The sequence below is a fragment of the Halichondria panicea genome, chromosome 16, assembly GCF_963675165.1.
Source record: "Halichondria panicea chromosome 16, odHalPani1.1, whole genome shotgun sequence".
NCBI lineage: Eukaryota > Metazoa > Porifera > Demospongiae > Suberitida > Halichondriidae > Halichondria > Halichondria panicea.
In genome coordinates, this window is record NC_087392.1 from 2,762,649 (window position 1) to 2,781,971 (window position 19,323).

The following is a 19,323-nucleotide window of genomic DNA, read 5'->3' on the forward strand; positions in this document are numbered from 1 at the left end:
GCAGCAACCCCTTAACATTATTAATATAAGGCGACCCCCCCACCCCCAGCCCTGCCAACCCCTGGCCCTCCGACAACACGTGGATAGTCTAGTCTGAAACTTTCTGGTGAAAGCGTACACATACACTTACTTGTCAAGATGGCTGGTATGCGAGGTAGAGAGGGAGGTCGCAGAGATGAGCACCCCAAGGAGAAAGCTATGAGATCGATATTTGGTGAGACTAGTAATAGTGTGTGCAGACTGAGAGCATAGAAATGTAGAGAAATTCTATGCTCCATTAAATATGTAAATATTGACAGTTTGTGGACCCATTTGCTTAAACTGTGTGTCTTTGCAGTTGCCAATATAGCGTTTGAGACCACAGAGGAACAGCTGAGAACAGTTCTCAGTGAAATAGGACCTGTTATGAATCTCAAGTGAGTTTTCATTGCACCGACCAGTAAATTTCCACTAGTAGCTGGAATCTACGTGACCTTAACCGGTGTCATAGAACTCTGCCCCCCTAGAATCTTAACAGTTTAGGCCACCCAGGGATCGAGTCTATTCTGTGAATGTTTAAGATAAGAGTGGGCCCTAGAATTTTAATTCTATGCCTGGGGGGCTCCCAAAATTTTATGACATCGGTGTACGGTGTAGCAGTGAAATGGGCACCCCTAGATTTTCTACCCCTAAACCACTAGAGATTTGGGGATCCTCGTGTGCCTAGGGATTTGATAACCCCTAGGAAAATAGTACTCTTGCTGGACCATGCTGCACTGCACAGCTTAGAGCTGCATGTAGCTATTAGAGTCAATCCAGAGGAGGTTCGACATGCCCGCACGAATCACTACAAGTCAGGGGGTGACTAAAGCCTATAGTGATAGTCATCCCTAGGGCTAGTGGTCCCCATATCTCTACTGATTTGGGGGGTGCTACACCGGTAGCATACCGTATAACTGGTGGATTATGTAACTAATTTCCCCGTTATATGGAGTAGCTAGAGTTCATATGTTATATTTCTATGCTGCAAAATAATTATGCTTGGGCCCTGTGTGTTTAGGCTCATCTATGACCCAGCCACTGGCAAGCCCCGAGGGTTCGGTTTCTGTGAGTACAAGGATCCACAGACGGCCAGTAGTGCTGTGCGTAACCTGGCAGGTCGGGAGGTCAACGGGCGCCCCCTCAGGATAGACTCTGCAACCAATGCTCCAGGAGGGGAGGGGTCAAAAGGTCCATCTCCCCCCGTTGGAGGGGGGCAGCCCGAGGTAAGGTGGTAGTTGGAGCAATAATTATTATTGTAGAGTTCGTATGCCCTCCATCTCAGATATAGACACATGTCCACTGACACTGTTGGAACAGCACTAATGTATTTGTATAGAGTGAGAAGTTTTCCTTCACTCAGAGACAGTCTCCTTATGGAGGCAATTCCCCATAAACTTTGCCTAGTATTTTTAAATATGCTGTAAAGTATTGTGAAGGGGGTTAAGCAGTATACAACATAATGTTTTAACACCCTGTCCAGCAGCCTCCCACCCATGGTCCATCTGTTGCCCCAGAGAATGCTCCTGAGGTAATAACCAAGGCAGTGGCCTCACTCCCCCCAGAGCAGATGTTTGAGCTCATGAAACAGATGAAGTGGTTCATAGCTCAGAACCCACAGGAGGCAAGGCAACTGCTCTTACACAACCCACAGTTGGCCTATGCTCTACTGCAAGCTCAGGTAAACCTTGATTCGTAGTGGATTTACATTGATAAAAGATTGCAATAACTGAGTTGTTTTTGTCTCAGGTTGTGATGAAAGTGGTAGATTTGGAGACTGCTCAGAACCTCTTGCATCGCACTCCACGGGGCCCACCAATCACACAGCCCTCACAAGGTCCACCCCCTCCACAGCAACAACACCATCCGCCTCCTCAACAGCATCGTTCGCTTATTCCACAACAACACCCACCTTCACAAGACCCACACCCACCACCACCCACCCGTCCCTATCACGGCCCACCCCCTCCGAGAGATGACAGGGGACCCTTTGGTGGACCACGCATGCCCATGCCGCCTCAAGACCACTTTCGCCCTCCTATGAGAGTGAGTGCATGTTTTATGTAAAAGATTTGCCTGAAAGGGCCACCTGTCTGTTACAGTGATGCCTGGTCACTCGCTGTTTAGGGAGGGCAGACAGCATCACGTGAAAACAAAATTAATGTTTGTTGAGTTTTTTTACATTTAGTTCAATGTAAAATTTTTTTACTAAATTTGTTTGCGCAAAATCGGTTTGAATGAGGCTAAGAAGTCAATCTTGTTATGTAACGGTGCACCCTTGTCTGTCTCCCTGGTTACTGGAGACTATTCTAAATGCTTCGAAAATTTCTAGCTATAATTAATACATTTACTCTCGTTAATCCGGTCACCCCTGGGACGGTTCAGCTTGGCCGGAATAGCAAGGTAGCTGTATTTCAGAAAATAGCCGCGGCTAAAAAACCAACCTTACCTCAAATCTAATGACTAATTTTATGGTTCTATCTCGAGGATAGTAAAGAATCATTCTGCTCTCTATTTAAGTGTAATTCAATTTTATCTTCCAAACCACACCCAAAACATCATATACAGCCGTAATATACCTAGTTTGGGGCAGCCAGTACTGGCCAGTATACGGAATAGTGAGTGGCCGCATTTCAGGTCGAGTTTTGTGCAGTAAACATCTAGCTAGCAATCCGTGCCAAACCAAATGGCCGGTATACCGAGTTGGTCGCAGAGAGCCAGAATAGCGAGAGTCTACTCTACAGTAGACTCTCGTTAATCCGGTCACCCTTGGGACCATGCAGCTTGGCCGGAATAGCGAGGTGGCTGCATCTCAGGAAATAGCCGCGGCTTAAAAACGACCTTACCTCGAATCTAATGACTACTTTTGCGGTTCTTGTCTCGAGGATAATGTAGGATAATGTTCTCTATTTAAGTGTAATTCAATTTTATTTGCTAAACCACACCCAAAACGTCATATCCGGCCGTAATACACGTATAAAAGTACATTGAAAACCTTGTTTGGGACAGCCAGCACTGGCCGGTAAACGGAATAGCGAGTGGCAGTACTTCAGGTCGAGTTTTGTGCAGTAAACATATAGCTAGCATTCCGTGCCAAGCCAAATGGCCGGTATATCGAGGTGGCCGTACTTCAGGGAGCCGGAATAGCGAGAGTCTACTGTAGTCGCATCGTCAACAAAGCTTCTTTATCGAACATCAGTGGGCCAAAGTTAAGAAGCTTGTAGTTGTAGCTACTAACTGCTCTATTTCAAGGCTGTTCTATTACGCATTTTGCACTAGACCACATGAAATCTTTACCCTATTAGTTTTGTGTTTTCGCTGACTTTGCTGTGACCTTAGTCACAGTGCATGACAATTTGCATTGTTGTTCTTAACGCCTTGGGGCCTTGCCCCAGCAATGATTGCAACACTCTTCTTGCTAGGCTTGTACAATACACATTTACTACACTCTTCCAATGAGTCATGCTATAGATACCTAATGGTGAGCTAGCTAAAATTATACTAAGTCAGAATATTGGTGTTCAACTAGTGATGATTGATATTTATGCAGGGCCACCCGCCAGAGCAGCGTGGTGGAAACTATGGTGGTCCCCCTCCCCCCAGGGCCCCACTGAGTCGCCCCCCTCCACCCAACCAAGAAGATGGGCAGGATCAACAAAAGGTGAGCAGCTATGCGACATGTTTGGGGATAATGGGGTGTACTACACACACAAAGGATCATGCCCTCTTCCTATCGTCTTTGCAGGCTGCCCTGATCATGCAAGTGCTGAGTCTATCGGACGATCAGATCCAGATGCTCCCACCAGACCAGAGATCCAGTATCTTGAAACTGAGAGAGCAAATAGCTAGAAATGGACCTTAAGTTAAATCTTGCATATCTTAGTATAATTATATCGTTGACATATTAATTTTTGTTACGGTGTACAAATTTAATTTAATGACGGTGTGAGCAATTATAATTGACGGTCTGTGCTATATACAAAGCTACTTGTGGTGCTTGTACTTTCGTTTCTTAGTTGGTGGACCTCTATCTCTCATCCTTTCCTCTTTTTTACCATCCTTTTCTTTATGGGGTGTGGTTTTGTCGCTCATGGTGGAGCACTGGGACTGGGAGTCACTCAGCTCATCATTGGAGTCATTGAGGTCTTCGTTGAGTGAGTCTCCCACTCCCAAAGGTTGGTGGACGTGAACAGCAGTAGAATGAGCGGCATTTGCCTGGACAACAAAACACAGTATGAAAAAACACAATTATGTTTTTATTTGCTTCTGTTGCCATTGACAACTCAAGAACATGGGCAAAGCACATGCATTTCATGAAAAATAAAATATAATTATACACACAACTTGGTGGAACCATCTGCTATACATAACGGCCTGGATTAAAACTACATGCACGTAGAAGTCAAGGTAAAGTAACCTCTCAGGAACAGCCACCTTCCTATTACGTACAATGAGCAGGTTTAGCGATTGAAAATAACCCAGATAAGACAACTGAAATCAGCATGTATATAATTATATGGCTTGGCATTCCAGTACGAAGCATACATGTACTCAAAGGATATACAAGCCTGAGGGTGAGCTTCCTGTATGTAACATCATGCTACAATTACTGTATTTGCGTGATCAGAGGTCGTATAGCCTCGATCCCAGCCCGCACTTCCTCTGAGAGTGGGCCTGGTATCGACTGCTTGCGCATGCGCTAATGTATATGCAATGACGTCACAACGAATGGTGGATTGAGCCCATCTGATAGCATTCCCTTAGCCTGCTGACTCACAGCCTGCAGCAGTGCATGTGGATGACAATCGTCTGAATGAAGCCTATATGGACAGGCCACACCCATCTAATACTAACAGTCTGTCTAAACTTTGAAACTATACTACTGTAAGTAACTACTGCCTACTAGCTAGCTATATAGCTCTGTGTATATGACTTTAATTATGAATTTGTATTCTTTGCAGGATATAAAATGTCAGTATTAATGGGAAAAATATTGCGCATGCGCATGCGCAAGCAGTCAATAGCAGGCCTTCTCTTTAATCCAAGGCCTGTGAAGGAGGTTAAGGACGTGGCTACTAAAAGTTTCATATGCTGGTAAAGGAGGCTACAGTTCAAGAGAGGCGTTTATTACTATACTCGCACCACCCAATCAAATTCAACCCACTTTTACTTTCCATCAAAACATCCCAACAACCCTTACCACTTAATCCCTCGAGGCTACGTGACCATGTAGTAACACGGAAGGGACTATAAGACTTTTAATATATCCTTGCTACCTATTAATTTATCAGGAGTGCACTCTTGATTTTATACATACACCCAAATTACATACAACTCACCATTTGAGAAGTTACTGAAGATCGTGAAAATAAACGTTCTGATTCAGAAAACTTCTTTCGTTTTCGTTCACCTTTTGTGCCTTGAGATCTATAGTATAGTACATGGCACATAAATACTGGACGGACAAATAAAGTTGTTCACTTACTTGTTTTGAGATTGGTATCCATCCCAACCTCTTATAACATTACCATACGCAATTGTATCTTCAAGATAACTTCCCTCAAAAGCATAGATTTGTCGCTCTAAATTGGCCAGACTTTCCTGAGTGTGCAATTAAGGTGTGGGAACAGATTCTAAATGAAACCCATCAACAGACCAGACCTGTGTCTCTAAATTGGCTTAACTACAATGGCTTACAGATAACTCATTCCTTCTTTTGAGCAGCTCTGCCAACTCAGATCTTGTGTCATGTTGTCCAACAGATGCCATTCTCTTTTCCCACTCTTCTTGCTACACTGTACTATACTATTGTGCGCTAGAGGCTAAACATTTTAACTCTGTCATCACTGGAAACGTAAACAACTCTGTGCACGTGGGATAGAATCTAGCTGTAAGCCTGAGATCTCATTCGATTCAGGACGTGTACCGCAATCAATGGGATCTAAAATAGGGAGGTTGTTTACTCGCTCAGCAAGTATCCCAGCAGCTAGTAACAGATCATCTCCCAAAATAGGTATGAACTTTACTGCATTGCTTCTGCTGGTTTTGCGTTTTGTATTAATGATCCTTACCACTCTTTAAGTAGCATCTGTCAAAACAACATAGTATTAGTGATAATATTATATTACGTTTAGTTATGCAACTGCATATTTACCATCACCATTGTGCCGTAAAAGGGTATAATACCGTAGTTGATTACACCAGAAAAATTTGTTTTTGCGAGGCTATGTATAAAAAGTAAATTTATATGGTACTATAATTATGGGCAAAATATGTTGCGCTGTGATTACATCGACTACGGTAAAGGCACATCCACATTTTTTTATTTGACCTTAACTGGCACTGCATTTAGAGTAACAAGCACATTTAAAGTGCAAGGAAAATAGCTTATACAGCAAGAAGAATTTGATCATTCAGTTCAGCTGTAATTAGAATGGCACCTTTATTACGGTATATAATTATAGTGTCAGCCTGCAAACTTTATAAACATAATTGGCTGGCACTTGTTTTTCAGTCATACAATATTGGGAGTTACACAACTATGAAATGCTGCGCTGCCTCCACATTGTCTTGTTATCTTAATTCTAAATTTGGCTATGAATGGATAGCATTAGATATTTACTTATTCCTCTTCAAGAAGAGGCCTATCAAAATTATCACACAGGTGTATCGTATGTATCAGCTTGTTAGATATACCTGTTAAAAATATGTTGTTTCAAGCTTTATACATTTGAAGATGTGACACCAATACCTGTATAGTATTCATAAAGGAATATCGTGCTAAGATTGTCACCCATGCAGTTGCTTCAACTGATGCGAGTGTCCACGAACGAAGTTCAAAACTTCTCCACAGACTCAAGGATGTCTACGTGGAATCCACCACGGACATAATCACGGTAAGCCTCACTGATAGGTATGCGTCTCTTCCGATGAAACTAGCACTGAATGAAGAAGCTGTTGTGTGACATCACAGTTACACATTACAGTATATGTTGTTCAGTGCCTTTATATCAGAACAATCCGATGCAGATATGTGTGTCCTGCAAGTAATTGAACCTGTTGCAAATTTGGGTGGTACACGTAAAACATTTTCCATTACTACTCAATCTTAATGGAGTGTGGAGAGATCCTTTGATCGAACTACAGTATCGGTCCTCTGTCTTTCCTGGGAAAAGATATATTATAGTATGTGTTCCAAATAATGTAACCTTATCCAGTATTAAATCTTTTAAGCTACTTATAAGTTGTCCTTGATAAATAAGAGTTGAGTTACTGAATAGTTGTCATGAGTGATTGACACACCACTCAAGTACGTACCCCATAATATTTTCATACTTGGTGTAGGATGGGCAGGCTCACTTGTAGTGAAGCTTGTTATGAGTTTGGTAGCAATCTTTCTACAAAAATATTGACATTTTAGTGGTAGTGCTGATTCTTGCAATTTGGTTATTGTAAACAATACACATCTGGCAAATAAATAGATAGCTAGAGTTTCCTTGCACACACAAAATTGTGGAATTTGTTTGTGGGAAAGAAACAATTAACTGTACATGCACATATGAACATGTAGACTTAGTCTGCATGAATGCATGTGTAGGTATTGTCTGGTGCTTGAAATTAAGACTTAGTGGCTTGTCTGTGAGCTTATTTGGTAGAGTGTGTTTGTAGGTGGAAATTGGACACCAGAGAGCTAACTCAGTTACAGCTCATGAATATAATTAAGGGTGTACTGCTTGGTGGCAATGTGGCTCTCTAAAATCTACATAATATGCAATCTTCTGGTAAATTATCCATGTCATTTAATGTGTTCCCTTTCCCCCTCTGCTTTTTTATCTGTTTATTAAGTGCATTCATACGTGTGTGTGTGTGTGTGTGTGTGTGTGTGTGTGTGTGCGTGTGCGTGCGCGTGCGTGCGTGTGTGTGTGTGTGTGTGTGCGTGTGTGTGTGTGTGTGTGTGCGTGTGTGTGCACACACGTAACTTTTGTGTGCATGTCATTAAGCAAAAATGTACCTTGTTCATCCGTTAGTCTGTTGGCTCTACACTATAATTATAAATTATCTGTGAATATACATTAAATTTGTAGACTAGTTGTCAGGGCACATATCTTACAATCCAGGCGCTATGAAATCATTGGTGCCACATTCTTTGCATTCCTCACTCAATGTGCCCACTTAATCCACTGCTCTCCTACACACCAGTGTGTGTGCATGGGGAAACATAAATGTCAAATACACATTCATAATGTGCCCATCCTAGTAGTAAGTACCTTGTGGTTTGGACACCAAACCACATGTTCTTTTCATTACTCACACTGTATATATGTGTTATGAAAACTTTAATTATGTTTGTTGCTTTAATTCACACCTACTCACTCAGCAAAAGAATCCGTATGAATCTGACAGACAGAAGCACAAGCTTCCTCAAGACAGAAGATTTGTGGATAAGGATAGCTACCTGACAAGTGGAGTTCCTGACGGCTATGTGACTTATCAACAAGTTTTAGAGGCTCTACATAAATGCAAAGACTCTGACCAATGGCCAATTGAAAAGCTAGCCTCTGAGTACAAAATGGACAAGGCTGACCTCGATACTTTGGTCAAATATTTCAGTAGCTACAAGGTGGTTAGTAAAACTGAAGACAATGCTCCTCCTATGGAATTTCATTCACTCATCAGTTAATTTGCAATTATATGTTACTGCTGTGTCTTTTTGTTAACATTTGATTATGTCATAGATTTAGTGTACATTAACAGGGTGACTTTAGGTCCAGTATAATGTAATCTGAAGTCTGAACCTAGTGTTATTCCCAGGTTTAATTCAATTATAGCATTTTAATTAATTAATTACATGTAGTGACAGCTGCAAGCTGAGTGGAACATGCAGGTGTGCAAGTTACATAAGCCAATCTGATAGAAAACTGCCAGTTTTTTTTCTGTCCCCATATTGTCATAACTACCAGCGACAGTCAATAGAGAGTCAGTTTTCATCTCAATGGCCATGGCATCTCAACTATTCAAACATGGACATTCAACACACATTGCTAACATTGCACAGGGCGCTTCCCACCTGCTCAGTATGTATATTGTTGGTGGATTGATACCCTTTACATGAGAAGTTGACAAATTCCTCCTGATAAACACATCAACTGTGCTTTGAAGTTTTCTAAGATATTGCTTTCTAGCTAAGGATTAATATCCATACACCTTAAATTGGCAATATTCTTATAATAATAGGTGTTTGATGTAGAGACATGAGGATATTGTCAACATCTTGTTCAGAAACAATCTTTGACAGGAAACCACAGAATTTCAATATAAAACAAGAATGGAATCTGAATCTGAATTGGTAAACATAAAAATTTAATAGAGACTGAATTTTAGTTCTGGTTGAGAGCCACAAGGAAAACAATGAAAACAAAGTGCGACCACAAAAATAATATTAGAGTTTGTGAAAATCCCTTAAAGGTGAGATCAAAAATGGGATCTATAAAATTATAGTACTGTTAGATAATTACCTAATCGACGCATATTAACTCAGACATAGACCGGCTGTGACCTCTTATCCTTTGAAGAAGTAGTTGTGGGTGAAGGGGGTGGGGGGTGGTCGTTTGAGGCATGTGACGTGTAAGAGCTAGTGCCATTGTTGTGCACAGATGATGGTGTAACTGTAGGGCGTTTGCCTTGACCAGTACGCTCTGGATAGAATCGAATGAATGTCCACTCGTAAAAGGCATGTTCTGGTTGTCCTTTAGGTAGAGACGACACATCATGTTGTTTCTTGTTGAGTTTCTGCAGCTGTCCTTGGGGTATGGGGTCAAAATTTGATGTGTCAGTTTCAAACATAACCTTGGGAATGTAGGGAGGCTCGTAATTTCTGATGCCCACACTCCAGTCAATGGCCGAAAAGAACGGATGACGCTTGATCTCGTCAACTCCTTTTTTCCCGATTCTGTGTTCAGGGTCACAGCAGAACTTGACGATAAGGTCAGCAGCAGCTGGCGAGAGAACAGCGTGCCGAGGAATATGCAGGTGTTGTGACCAGTTGATTATCTTGAGCTGAGTTTCAGCAGGAGTGGGGGCCATGAATGGAGGCTGGCCTATCAACATCTCGTACATGATGACTCCGACAGACCACCAATCACATGGCTGCCTGTACCCCTCTCGTCTAAGAATTTCTGGAGCAATGTAGTTTGGGGTTCCCACTAGAGAGTGAGCAATGGCACGATTGCGAGCTCCGTCCGTCAGTCTGGCCACCTCCAGAGGCTTAACAGGAACCTCGTCATCCCACTGCCCTGGCTCCATAGAGTGATGTCTTTGATGGTGGCCTTTAGGGAGGTATCGTTTGGAGTCGTGGGTCCATCGGAAACCGGTGCATAGACCGAAATCTGTTAGCTTGATGTGGCCGTCACCACCAATGAGGATGTTGTCAGGTTTGATGTCACGATGGATGAATCCCATCTTGTGTACCGACTCTATGGCACACACAAGCTCAGCAATGTAGAACAGTGTGAGGTGCTCGGGGAAAGTGCCTAGCTTGATCAAGAGACTCATCATATCTCCACCAGCAATGTACTCCATCACAAAGAAGAGGTTCTCAGAGTCTTGGAAGGAGAAGAACAGCTTGACCACCCACTCATTGTCAGCCTCTGCTAAAATATCACGCTCAGCCTTCACATGGGCTACTTGGTTTCGTCTCAAAACATCAGCCTTTCGTAGAGTCTTCATTGCGTACAGTTTGTTTGTGTCGGTCTTACGAACAAGAGATACAACTCCAAATGCACCAATGCCCAAGGGTTTCACCGTGTCAAACATCTCAGTATCCATTTTCGCTCGCTTGATCCGCAGGAAATTGGACCTAAAGTGAGAACAATGCAGGTAAAATTAGGAGCAATCAAATCAGGGGGAATGACACTTTAGTGTAAATTACAGGTACTCACTCTTTCTGGTATAGGATACGTCTCATTTGCTCTGAAGTGGCTTCATCAAGTTTTCTCCTTCCCATCTCCTGCTCTAGTTTCAGCCTCCTCTGTTGTCGCTGGTGGTACGCCTTGTACACATTCTCTATGTGCTGCTCAATGAAGAACTTGAATGCCTCAGGGGGTATGGAAGGTCGCCTAGGGGTCACCTCCTCCTCAATTCCACTGTCTGAGAAATCCCCTGGAGACGTGATTCGTGTGCCATAAGCTGGAGTGGGCTTGTGGACATATGGACTCGAACTCTTGATTGGATAAGAGTAGGGGGAGTAAGATTGGGGATGGACATCAGGGGGGGGAGACACATGTACGTGGGTCTTAGACTCGGGGCTGCTGCTGTATGGGGGAGGACTTGAGTGGACGTACGCAGGTGATGTTCTTGTGGGGGAAGAATCAGAGTGGGTATCGACATCGTACTTGGAGCTGTAAGTAGGAGTTGGCACCTGATCCTTTGGAGGGGGTGGCAGATCCGCGAAATTGATCGGAGTTTGGAAGCCAGGAAGTGTTATAGGAGATATTCTTGAAATACCTCCAGTTTCATACTGACATTCTGGTCGAGAGGGGTATGGGGAGCCAGATGACATTTTTTCTGGGGATCTTCTTCGATTTCTTCTCTGCTCATAGTTGGGTGAGGGAGAACTATTGTCTGGTTGAGGTGGCTGCTGTGTGGTTGATGCTCGGAGACTAGAAGGGGAATCTTCATGGATGGCGGACAACCCATGGGTCTTTTTTTTGAAATCCCTTTGCTGTAGCATGTCCAGGGCAGCATCCACGCTTTCATTGTTGCAAGCTAGCAGAGCATTCACGGAGGAATTCTGGAATAAAAAGAGAGAATTTTAATTAAATCACAGGCAGTCTAGACAACATCCTGACCAATGGAAACAGGCTATTCACTACATTAAAAGGGGGGAACAAGCTGTTGTGGACACATAAGGATGTGATGGCTACAAATCGTGCCAAATAGGAGGATCTGCTGTGCTGGATACAGTTATACCTAAACCATACACACCACCTCTGTTTATCAAGAAAAATTTACTATATTACTATAATGTTTGTGGGTGAAAAACCTTTGCAAACGAGCCAAATCAGCAGAAATGTTGACACTTTGAGTACTCTTAATTGGGGTGGGGGGGGGGGAGGGGGGTTGTGAGATCATACGTCTAGATTTTGCTATCTTACTTTTGCAAAGCCATTAGCACTCGCAAAGTTCGCACAGGTTTGATGCTTGCAAAACATTGTAGTAATACGGTATTATAGCCTACAGCTAGCTACATGTACACGAACAAATGTTACGCACAACTATACTAGGATATCACAACAAACACTTGGTAAAAGCATGATCATACCTCGTTGTATCCCAGACTGATGAGTTGTACCAACATAGCTTTGTTCACTTTGTCTTGGGCAGGGTGGTGAAATCCTGGATCTGAATAAGCAAAAGGACCTAAGCTCTTCTTGATCTCTCGTAGTTTCTCTTTGGTCCCATGTGAAGTCAACTGTTTGGTAGGCGTACGACTTGAGCTGCGCTGTACAATTCTTTGTGTGTTGCTGGGAGAAGCACTTGTCAGTTCACGATCGCTAGGTGGCGATCTCCTAGATGATTCTCTATCCTCTCTAGGCTCTTTGTCTGTGCTCAAAGCTTGAGCAGGGCCAGCCGAGCCTTCACGGTCACTGGCTGTGCTAGCGGTGCTGGTAGCCTGGGCATTTGTGCCCAGGGTGGTTCTAATGTCGTTTAGCATCTGTTGATTTTCACTAGGATTGGGCCCAGGAAAAGTCTGTCTTTGTCTCTTGTCTCTCTTTGCCATACTACTACCATTTGATGTTTATAAGACACAGGCTTTCTAGAGAATTTGCTGTAACTGAATTTAGGACACCGCGTTCAAAGGTAAATCAATTGCATATTTCACATTCCACAAATATTTGAGTAATCACTAGAGAAGCACATGCCCATAAACACCGTTTATGATACCACCTGCTAAATACCAGTTGAGAATTATTATTACCTTTTAGTTAGCAGGTTATGTGATAATCTAAATGCTATGATTGTTAATTACGCAACGACAAATTGACCTAAATTAGCTATACGAGGGTCTAATTATCAATCCTGGTGTAATACAACATACAATGTGACAGCTTGTTCTAAAGCAGTACAAAAAAATAGAAAAATAGATTTCTTACAGAAAATTTGCTGCCTTGATTTCAGCTAGAGTACAACAGTATAACCTAGCATTTTCTTCTGTGCAAATAAACTGAGGTAGTTTGAGTACGGTAGTCTTAGCCAGTCTTCCAACACGTTCACAATCCTCTACACTTAATTTTCCTGAGTGCATCAAAGTGAAATCGATATTATCCAATTGCCGCAAAATGTTAACTGCCCCAATGAAATAGCACTGATCCCACCCACATCCAAAGTAATCAGTGCCTTCACTTGATTTCAGCCCGTGGGAACGCTTAGCTCGCAGAACAATCTTCCTTCGTATGTCAGGATCAAGCACACAACACTGAATGTGACTATACAGCTCATCTGTGTCCATTCTCTGGGCCATGTGGGCTGTATCTGGTGTGTGTACATTTGAGGTAGCAAATTCATCACCATAGAAACTTTCCCAACAATACTGTACATGTATACCCAGTACAAAATGTACTTAAACATGGAATCACTCACAGTAAGTTAGAGCTGGTTTCCAAAGCAATTTGCAATTAAGAGAGAGGTACGTATTCAGTGTGGCCAATCCTTCTTCACTCAGCAGCATTTCATAACAGCGACTACGGGACATATCAAACTTTGCTCGACAAGGATACCACACTTGAAAACCATCATTGCGGGCTCTATACTATACCTTTGTCAAGGAAGCACACTGTGTATAATGATGATGGAATGATGCTAGCATACCTACAAGTTGGTGCACTTAGTTTAGGAATGTAGGTATAGGATACATAGTGTGTTCCAATTTCATGGTTAGCCAAAGCAGTGAGTCCATGTGCTCTCAAGTACATGTTCTCACGTGTGCTGTTTAGGAAGAGGGTGTACTTTCTTCGATGTGGCTTATTGAGTTTTCTGGGGCCCCCAGATGTGGCCATGCAAGCAGTACAGGACAGCGTATCGCTCCATTTCACTTGGATACTTCCCTCTAGTCCCTCGTTTCTTAAGTAACTCACCAACTGTCTGTTTCCAGACTCCACATCTACTTTCCGACCAAACACATCATCCAGGTAAGCATCTCCAATTCCATACTGAAAGTTTACATGCTCCAATATCCTCACAGCATCGGACAAAAGAGACCTCCTCACTATCACTGCTTTGGGAATGGACCTAGCTCTGGAGTGCCACTTGCGTTCAGCTTTTCTTGAGCCTGGGGTAACTTTACTCAGAGAAAAAGGAGCTTCTTGCTCTTCTTTATCCTTATCCTTTTGCTTGCAAGGGACTTCCAATTCCATCATTTGTGTGTTGTGGTCTGGTTGCTAAGATACTCATAGGTTTAAAATTAACCTCGTTGGCCTTTACTTCTCCCACGTGGCTTAGAGACAAGAGAGAAGACGATGAGTTCAGATGAAGATGATGTACCCAAACTTTCAGCCCATACTCTTGCAGCACTTCAAGAATTCCAATCTGAAAGAATGCAAACATTGAGCTTAAGTGATAGGGCTACTACTGAAGACCCATCATCAAAACCCCCAGTAATAGAAGAAGATTGGGTAAATTAATAATTATTATGAGGTGTTTAATATAAACTTATACATGTAGCAACTGAGTCAGTTTTGGTATGATGATCGAACATCTCAAATTCTTGCTGAGGAAGCAATGAGGGCTAGTCGATGTAAGAGGTATGTGTTACAGTGTACCCTACTACTGTTGAGTACGAGTTCATCACATACTTTCCTGCATACTATTACGGTATCTACAGGATAGCCTGTGTCTCCTGCCCAACTCTGTACTCTAAACTGATCTCAATTAAGCCTTCCCATTGCCAAGTCACTTTATTGGAATATGATAGAAGATTTGAGAAGTACGGTGACGACTTTGTTTTTTATGATTACAACAACCCTCTGGATATTCCTGATAAGCTGGGACAAGCTACTTTTGACCTCGTTGTTGCTGATCCACCATACCTATCAGAAGAGTGTTTTTCAAAGACTGCTGAAACAGTCAAATTCCTGTCCAAGGACAAAATCCTACTATGCACAGGTGGGGCAGTCGTTACTGATTATGTAGGCGGTTATTATACCCATAATAGTCACTTATTTTATTAGGATACTGTGCTGCCCACAGTGTGTTCACCTTGCCTACACATTGCAGGTGCCATTATGGAGAAATTAGCCCACAAACTACTGGGACTAAAGACTTGTGCTTTTGTGCCCACACATGCAAGAAATCTAGGGAATGAATTTCGATGCTATGCCAACTATGAAACTAGCCTTTTATACCAGCAACTACATATCACAAATGACTTAGCAATTGTCTGATTCAAATTTTGTTTGTCAAGTGTGTTCAAATGACATGAGCAATGTAACAAAATTAATATCCACTAAGATTATCTTAGCATCAAATCTGGCACCATGAACAAACCCTCACAATCAGAACCACATACAAGATTATTTGATTCAATGTCTAGAGAATTTACCGAGAGAATGTTCTCGGGTAAATAGTTAGTGATATCCACTTTGCCTTGATGAACGGCTCCAGAAAGCCAAGGGCTTGCCTCGCGAGTACTTATAGATTGATCTAGTGTAGGGGAGGACGAGCGATGAGTGGAGTGTGAGTGACGTGTGAGGGGGGTTGACTGGGTTGGAAATAAGCCAGTTGCCTGTGTACGAGACATGTTGACTGAAGGAGAGAAAGGTTGGGAGGAAGATAATTGTGTTGCAGGTGAATTCTGAGTAGCATCCCAATGCCAGAGAGAGCCATCCTCTGAGCACGAGAAGAGATGATTCGGTTGAGACGGGTGGAATTTCACCTCCCACACTGAAGAATGACAATCAGTGATTAGGCGAATATTTTAATCAACATACTTTACTCATTTTATTATAGTCACATTATCAGAATACAGGCTGCTTCATAAACCCATAAGACATTCACCATTTGACGAGTGTCCTTGTATGATTTGCACTGGCTGGCTTTCCTGCCTGAGATCCCAAAAACACAGTGAGCCGTCTCCACGCCCCAAAACAATCAGGCGAGGCTGGTGAGGGTGGCGATCCATGCTTTGAATAGACAAATACTCTCCGGACCTACGTAGGCACATTACAATATAACCACAACTGTAATTGGTGACATGCAAGTGTATGTATAAGCGTACGTAGGAGGATTGTTTTGTACACAAAAATAGAAATGCCTAGCCTTGCTTCCTATTTACTGGAAAGGAAATGTTATATTATTTACACTGTATGGCGTATAACATCATACACAAGAGCATTGTAGACAAAAAAATAGCATTCTTCTACAGTTAGTAAACATTCTTATATTTAAGAGTTCTTCCTTGAGATAAACAAACTCTTTTGATGTGAAATAGTGATAATATGCTATGTCCTGGATCTCGGAAAATGCACATTCTACAATGCACGACCTTAATAGTTAAAATCTCTTTGGAGAGCCCTTGCAATACCCTACACATTCGGAAGCGCTTGTGAGAAAGCACCCCACATCTGTATAACAGACTCTGATACTGTATATAGTCACAACAAATGAGGGTCATTGCACACAAGATATCTATTAGCCTGACCTCTGAACTTAAACAGGCCTTACTTTCTGATGCAACCTATAGGCATTAAGCTGGCTTCCATTAATTATTCGAGTATTGGGTAAAGGAGAATACATGATTAAGGGAAGTGGCAGAATAGTTGAGGGGATTCAGTATGCATTGCCACCCACACACACAGCTACTATTTACTCAACACCAAGAACTTATTGACCCACCCAACACCACTAACCCGATATGCCAGGTAAAGTTACAGCCACTGGAATGACCGACACATGGCCTCAGTCGCAGGATATTTAAAAATAACATACCACATGGTGGGTAGTAATAGCAACGTGACTCTCAATTACCCCATTACAGGGATATGGTTGCACCATTAACAGCGCGCCTCACCCTTAATCGAATACCAAACCCACATGGTAGTAAACATACACCCACTCACAAGACAATAGTCTTGACAGGCTTAGAGCCAGCTGTCTTGAGGTCCCACAGTTTGAGTTGCCCTGACGAGCTGGTGGAGAGGACTTCAGACAACAGTGTACACTTTAGGGAGGTCACTGTTGCATTGTCAGCATTATCTGCACCATGTTACAAACTCAATCAGTGGCTATTATACTAAATACCATACAGCGCAAAATTTCGAGGCACCTAAATTTCGTGGAATAGCCTCTAATTAAAGCATTTCGTTGAATGAATTTCGTGGGTTGACCACTTACCGGAAGCCACGTTTTCAATCTTTGCACGTTATAGCAGATAATTAAAGAATGATTTTAATTTTCACGTAGGATTACTAACCCACGAAACAGCGAAAATTAAGCCCCTCGAATATTTTGCGCTATAAGGCATTAGCTTTGTATACACCCAAAAGAGAGTAACTATTACAGGCCAGTAAAAAGGTGGTACATCACCAAATTCCATCACATGACATCCCTAGTGCCGTGGTTAATAAGAGCATGTGCTTATATAAAGAGGAAAGAGTAGGCCTTTATGCGCCTAGAGATTAACCACGCCCATGACGTTTCAATGACGCATGCACTTCTCCATTAGCTGGCTCGATCGTCGTCTGCAGTCATATCGGCAGTAACACAAACTAGTGAAGAAGACCAGTTGTTGGGCAGAGAACCATGTGCCTTCTATCGAGGCTCTTGGTCTGCTCATAGATAGAGTAGAGAGGGATTGGCAACGGAAGTGGTTCACGTGATGATTCTACAATGAATTCTATATGGTACGTAGCTCAGAAACAATCCGTGTTTCGCTTTTACTCCAGGAACTTCATAATAAGTTTCCCGGGAAACTTATTAAGTCTATATGCATGCGTTTCTTAGACCCCTCTAAAACTTAAACAAGTGCCCCATGATGGTGAATATCATTTGAAACTGAAGAAAATATAATCCTGATTGTTGTGAAGTAGCTAGTCTAACACAGAGCGATTTTTCATGCTTGTGTTCGTTTAGCTGCTAAGGTTCTGTTAGTGTGCTGTGTCCCAAATGGCCACAAATAGTTGATGACGTTGATGTTTAGCAGCAAAACTGCTCATGGACTTTTTACAAACAGCAAAAACAATTCTCATGAATTATTCATGTTTAGACTGTTTAGACCCCCACGTTGGAAGTAAGCCTCGATTAAAATTGCGGGGAAACACGGATGGTACTTCGAGGGTACATCATTTCCAATCCCTCTCTACTCTATCTATGGTCTGCTAACCAATTGATGTGCGCTTATTAACCAGATTATACGCCGTAACGGTATGCTGTATACGTGCAAGTAATAAATGCTTGGTTCTAAAGGACAATCATAGTTTAATGTCAACAATAATACGCTTCTTACCAATGTTTCTGGTGACCTGCTGAGACTCCACCTCTATGACATTCATCCTTCCGTCTTCCCCGCCTGTCACAAGACTCACACCTCCACACACACCAACAGCCGTGCAGGGTGACATTTGCCCACTGGCCAGATAATGCAGTTGTTCCCATGCATGGACTGTATCAAGGCTCTGTAGCACGCAAACCACAAGTGCACGTCACTGAGATCAAATCGTATAATGCAGCATACATGTAATCTAGAGGAGGGCTTTCTGATATGAATTTGCTCTCTATGGTAGTAGATACATAAATAATGGGATTAATGACAAGAGATCAATGACTATTTATGTTATGATAATACCTTTCGCAAAGTCTGATACTTGAACAGGGCTACACAGCCATTGGAGAAGCTGGCCACTAATCTACGCTCATCAAGGAAACTCATATCTGTCACATCAGACGGCACCATAGCCTCACAGACCAGCTGGGGCTCACTGTTCTGCTCGTTGTGCCCATACTCCCATATACTCAACCAGTTTTCAGACTGCAAGCAGTAGAAAGAGTTTAATAATAATTATTATAAATATTATTATGATGAAATATTCCAGAAAATGCCCACCTCATCATCCCAGCTCCCTGATGCGAAAACGTCAGAGCTAGCAATAGCTCCTGAAGGCTGGGGTTTCCATCGCACTTTGGATATCTTTTGTCCCACAAACTTGACTACAGGCTCTGAATTGTGTACGCCATTCGCAACAACAGCCATGCTACGTACATGTACAAAAGCTGTATAGACCACATGTTCACTTTTGAATCTCAATTCACATGCGC

General features: G+C 42.5%; 7 protein-coding genes across 9 annotated transcripts in view; 3 read left to right on the plus strand and 4 right to left on the minus strand.

The window, feature by feature from the left end:
- The first annotated feature begins 59 nt into the window (after positions 1 to 59).
- On the plus strand, positions 60 to 4,001 carry LOC135350309 (cleavage stimulation factor subunit 2-like). Of its 2 annotated transcripts, none has more exons than XM_064549059.1 (7): positions 60 to 214; positions 338 to 416; positions 1,040 to 1,244; positions 1,502 to 1,699; positions 1,768 to 2,064; positions 3,569 to 3,679; positions 3,764 to 4,001. In XM_064549059.1, exons 1-7 carry the CDS (start codon positions 139 to 141, stop codon positions 3,878 to 3,880), a joined length of 1,083 nt encoding a protein of 360 aa, XP_064405129.1. In that variant the 5' UTR covers positions 60 to 138; the 3' UTR covers positions 3,881 to 4,001. The 2 variants fall into 2 exon arrangements, with proteins under 2 accessions (XP_064405129.1, XP_064405130.1); XM_064549060.1 differs by having other exon boundaries at positions 1,505 to 1,699.
- LOC135350327 (chromatin modification-related protein MEAF6-like) overlaps positions 3,894 to 19,323 on the minus strand; it is a 62,724-nt gene continuing 47,294 nt past the window's right edge. Inside the window, exons 2-5 of the mRNA XM_064549080.1 lie at positions 5,716 to 5,827; positions 5,504 to 5,619; positions 5,358 to 5,445; positions 3,894 to 4,233 (exon numbers count right to left, since the gene is read on the minus strand). Coding sequence (XP_064405150.1) covers positions 4,003 to 4,233; positions 5,358 to 5,445; positions 5,504 to 5,619; positions 5,716 to 5,787 — 507 coding nt within the window. The 5' untranslated portion in view covers positions 5,788 to 5,827 and the 3' untranslated portion in view covers positions 3,894 to 4,002. The remainder of the gene's footprint in view (positions 4,234 to 5,357; positions 5,446 to 5,503; positions 5,620 to 5,715; positions 5,828 to 19,323) is intronic.
- LOC135350328 (protein NDUFAF4 homolog) lies at positions 5,853 to 8,763 on the plus strand. Its single transcript, XM_064549081.1, has 3 exons — positions 5,853 to 6,031; positions 6,820 to 6,914; positions 8,396 to 8,763. Exons 1-3 carry the CDS (start codon positions 5,953 to 5,955, stop codon positions 8,696 to 8,698), a joined length of 477 nt encoding a protein of 158 aa, XP_064405151.1. The 5' UTR covers positions 5,853 to 5,952; the 3' UTR covers positions 8,699 to 8,763.
- Positions 9,288 to 12,892, minus strand: LOC135350290 (serine/threonine-protein kinase LATS1-like). Its single transcript, XM_064549036.1, has 3 exons — positions 12,338 to 12,892; positions 10,956 to 11,806; positions 9,288 to 10,873 (listed from the first exon to the last, which is right to left on the minus strand). The coding sequence occupies exons 1-3, from the start codon at positions 12,794 to 12,796 to the stop codon at positions 9,553 to 9,555; spliced, it is 2,631 nt and encodes an 876-aa protein (XP_064405106.1). The 5' UTR covers positions 12,797 to 12,892; the 3' UTR covers positions 9,288 to 9,552.
- Positions 13,067 to 14,475, minus strand: LOC135350311 (putative tyrosine carboxypeptidase MATCAP2). 2 transcript variants are annotated; one of them, XM_064549062.1, is made up of 3 exons: positions 13,929 to 14,475; positions 13,657 to 13,825; positions 13,067 to 13,542 (listed from the first exon to the last, which is right to left on the minus strand). In XM_064549062.1, the coding sequence occupies exons 1-3, from the start codon at positions 14,430 to 14,432 to the stop codon at positions 13,166 to 13,168; spliced, it is 1,050 nt and encodes a 349-aa protein (XP_064405132.1). In that variant the 5' UTR covers positions 14,433 to 14,475; the 3' UTR covers positions 13,067 to 13,165. The 2 variants fall into 2 exon arrangements, with proteins under 2 accessions (XP_064405132.1, XP_064405131.1); XM_064549061.1 differs by having other exon boundaries at positions 13,067 to 13,548; positions 13,929 to 14,474.
- On the plus strand, positions 14,477 to 15,523 carry LOC135350320 (EEF1A lysine methyltransferase 1-like). Its single transcript, XM_064549073.1, has 4 exons — positions 14,477 to 14,687; positions 14,737 to 14,816; positions 14,897 to 15,177; positions 15,289 to 15,523. Exons 1-4 carry the CDS (start codon positions 14,532 to 14,534, stop codon positions 15,453 to 15,455), a joined length of 684 nt encoding a protein of 227 aa, XP_064405143.1. The 5' UTR covers positions 14,477 to 14,531; the 3' UTR covers positions 15,456 to 15,523.
- LOC135350304 (nucleoporin Nup43-like) lies at positions 15,445 to 19,317 on the minus strand. Its single transcript, XM_064549054.1, has 6 exons — positions 19,112 to 19,317; positions 18,854 to 19,036; positions 18,515 to 18,683; positions 17,130 to 17,265; positions 16,069 to 16,220; positions 15,445 to 15,954 (listed from the first exon to the last, which is right to left on the minus strand). Exons 1-6 carry the CDS (start codon positions 19,256 to 19,258, stop codon positions 15,524 to 15,526), a joined length of 1,218 nt encoding a protein of 405 aa, XP_064405124.1. The 5' UTR covers positions 19,259 to 19,317; the 3' UTR covers positions 15,445 to 15,523.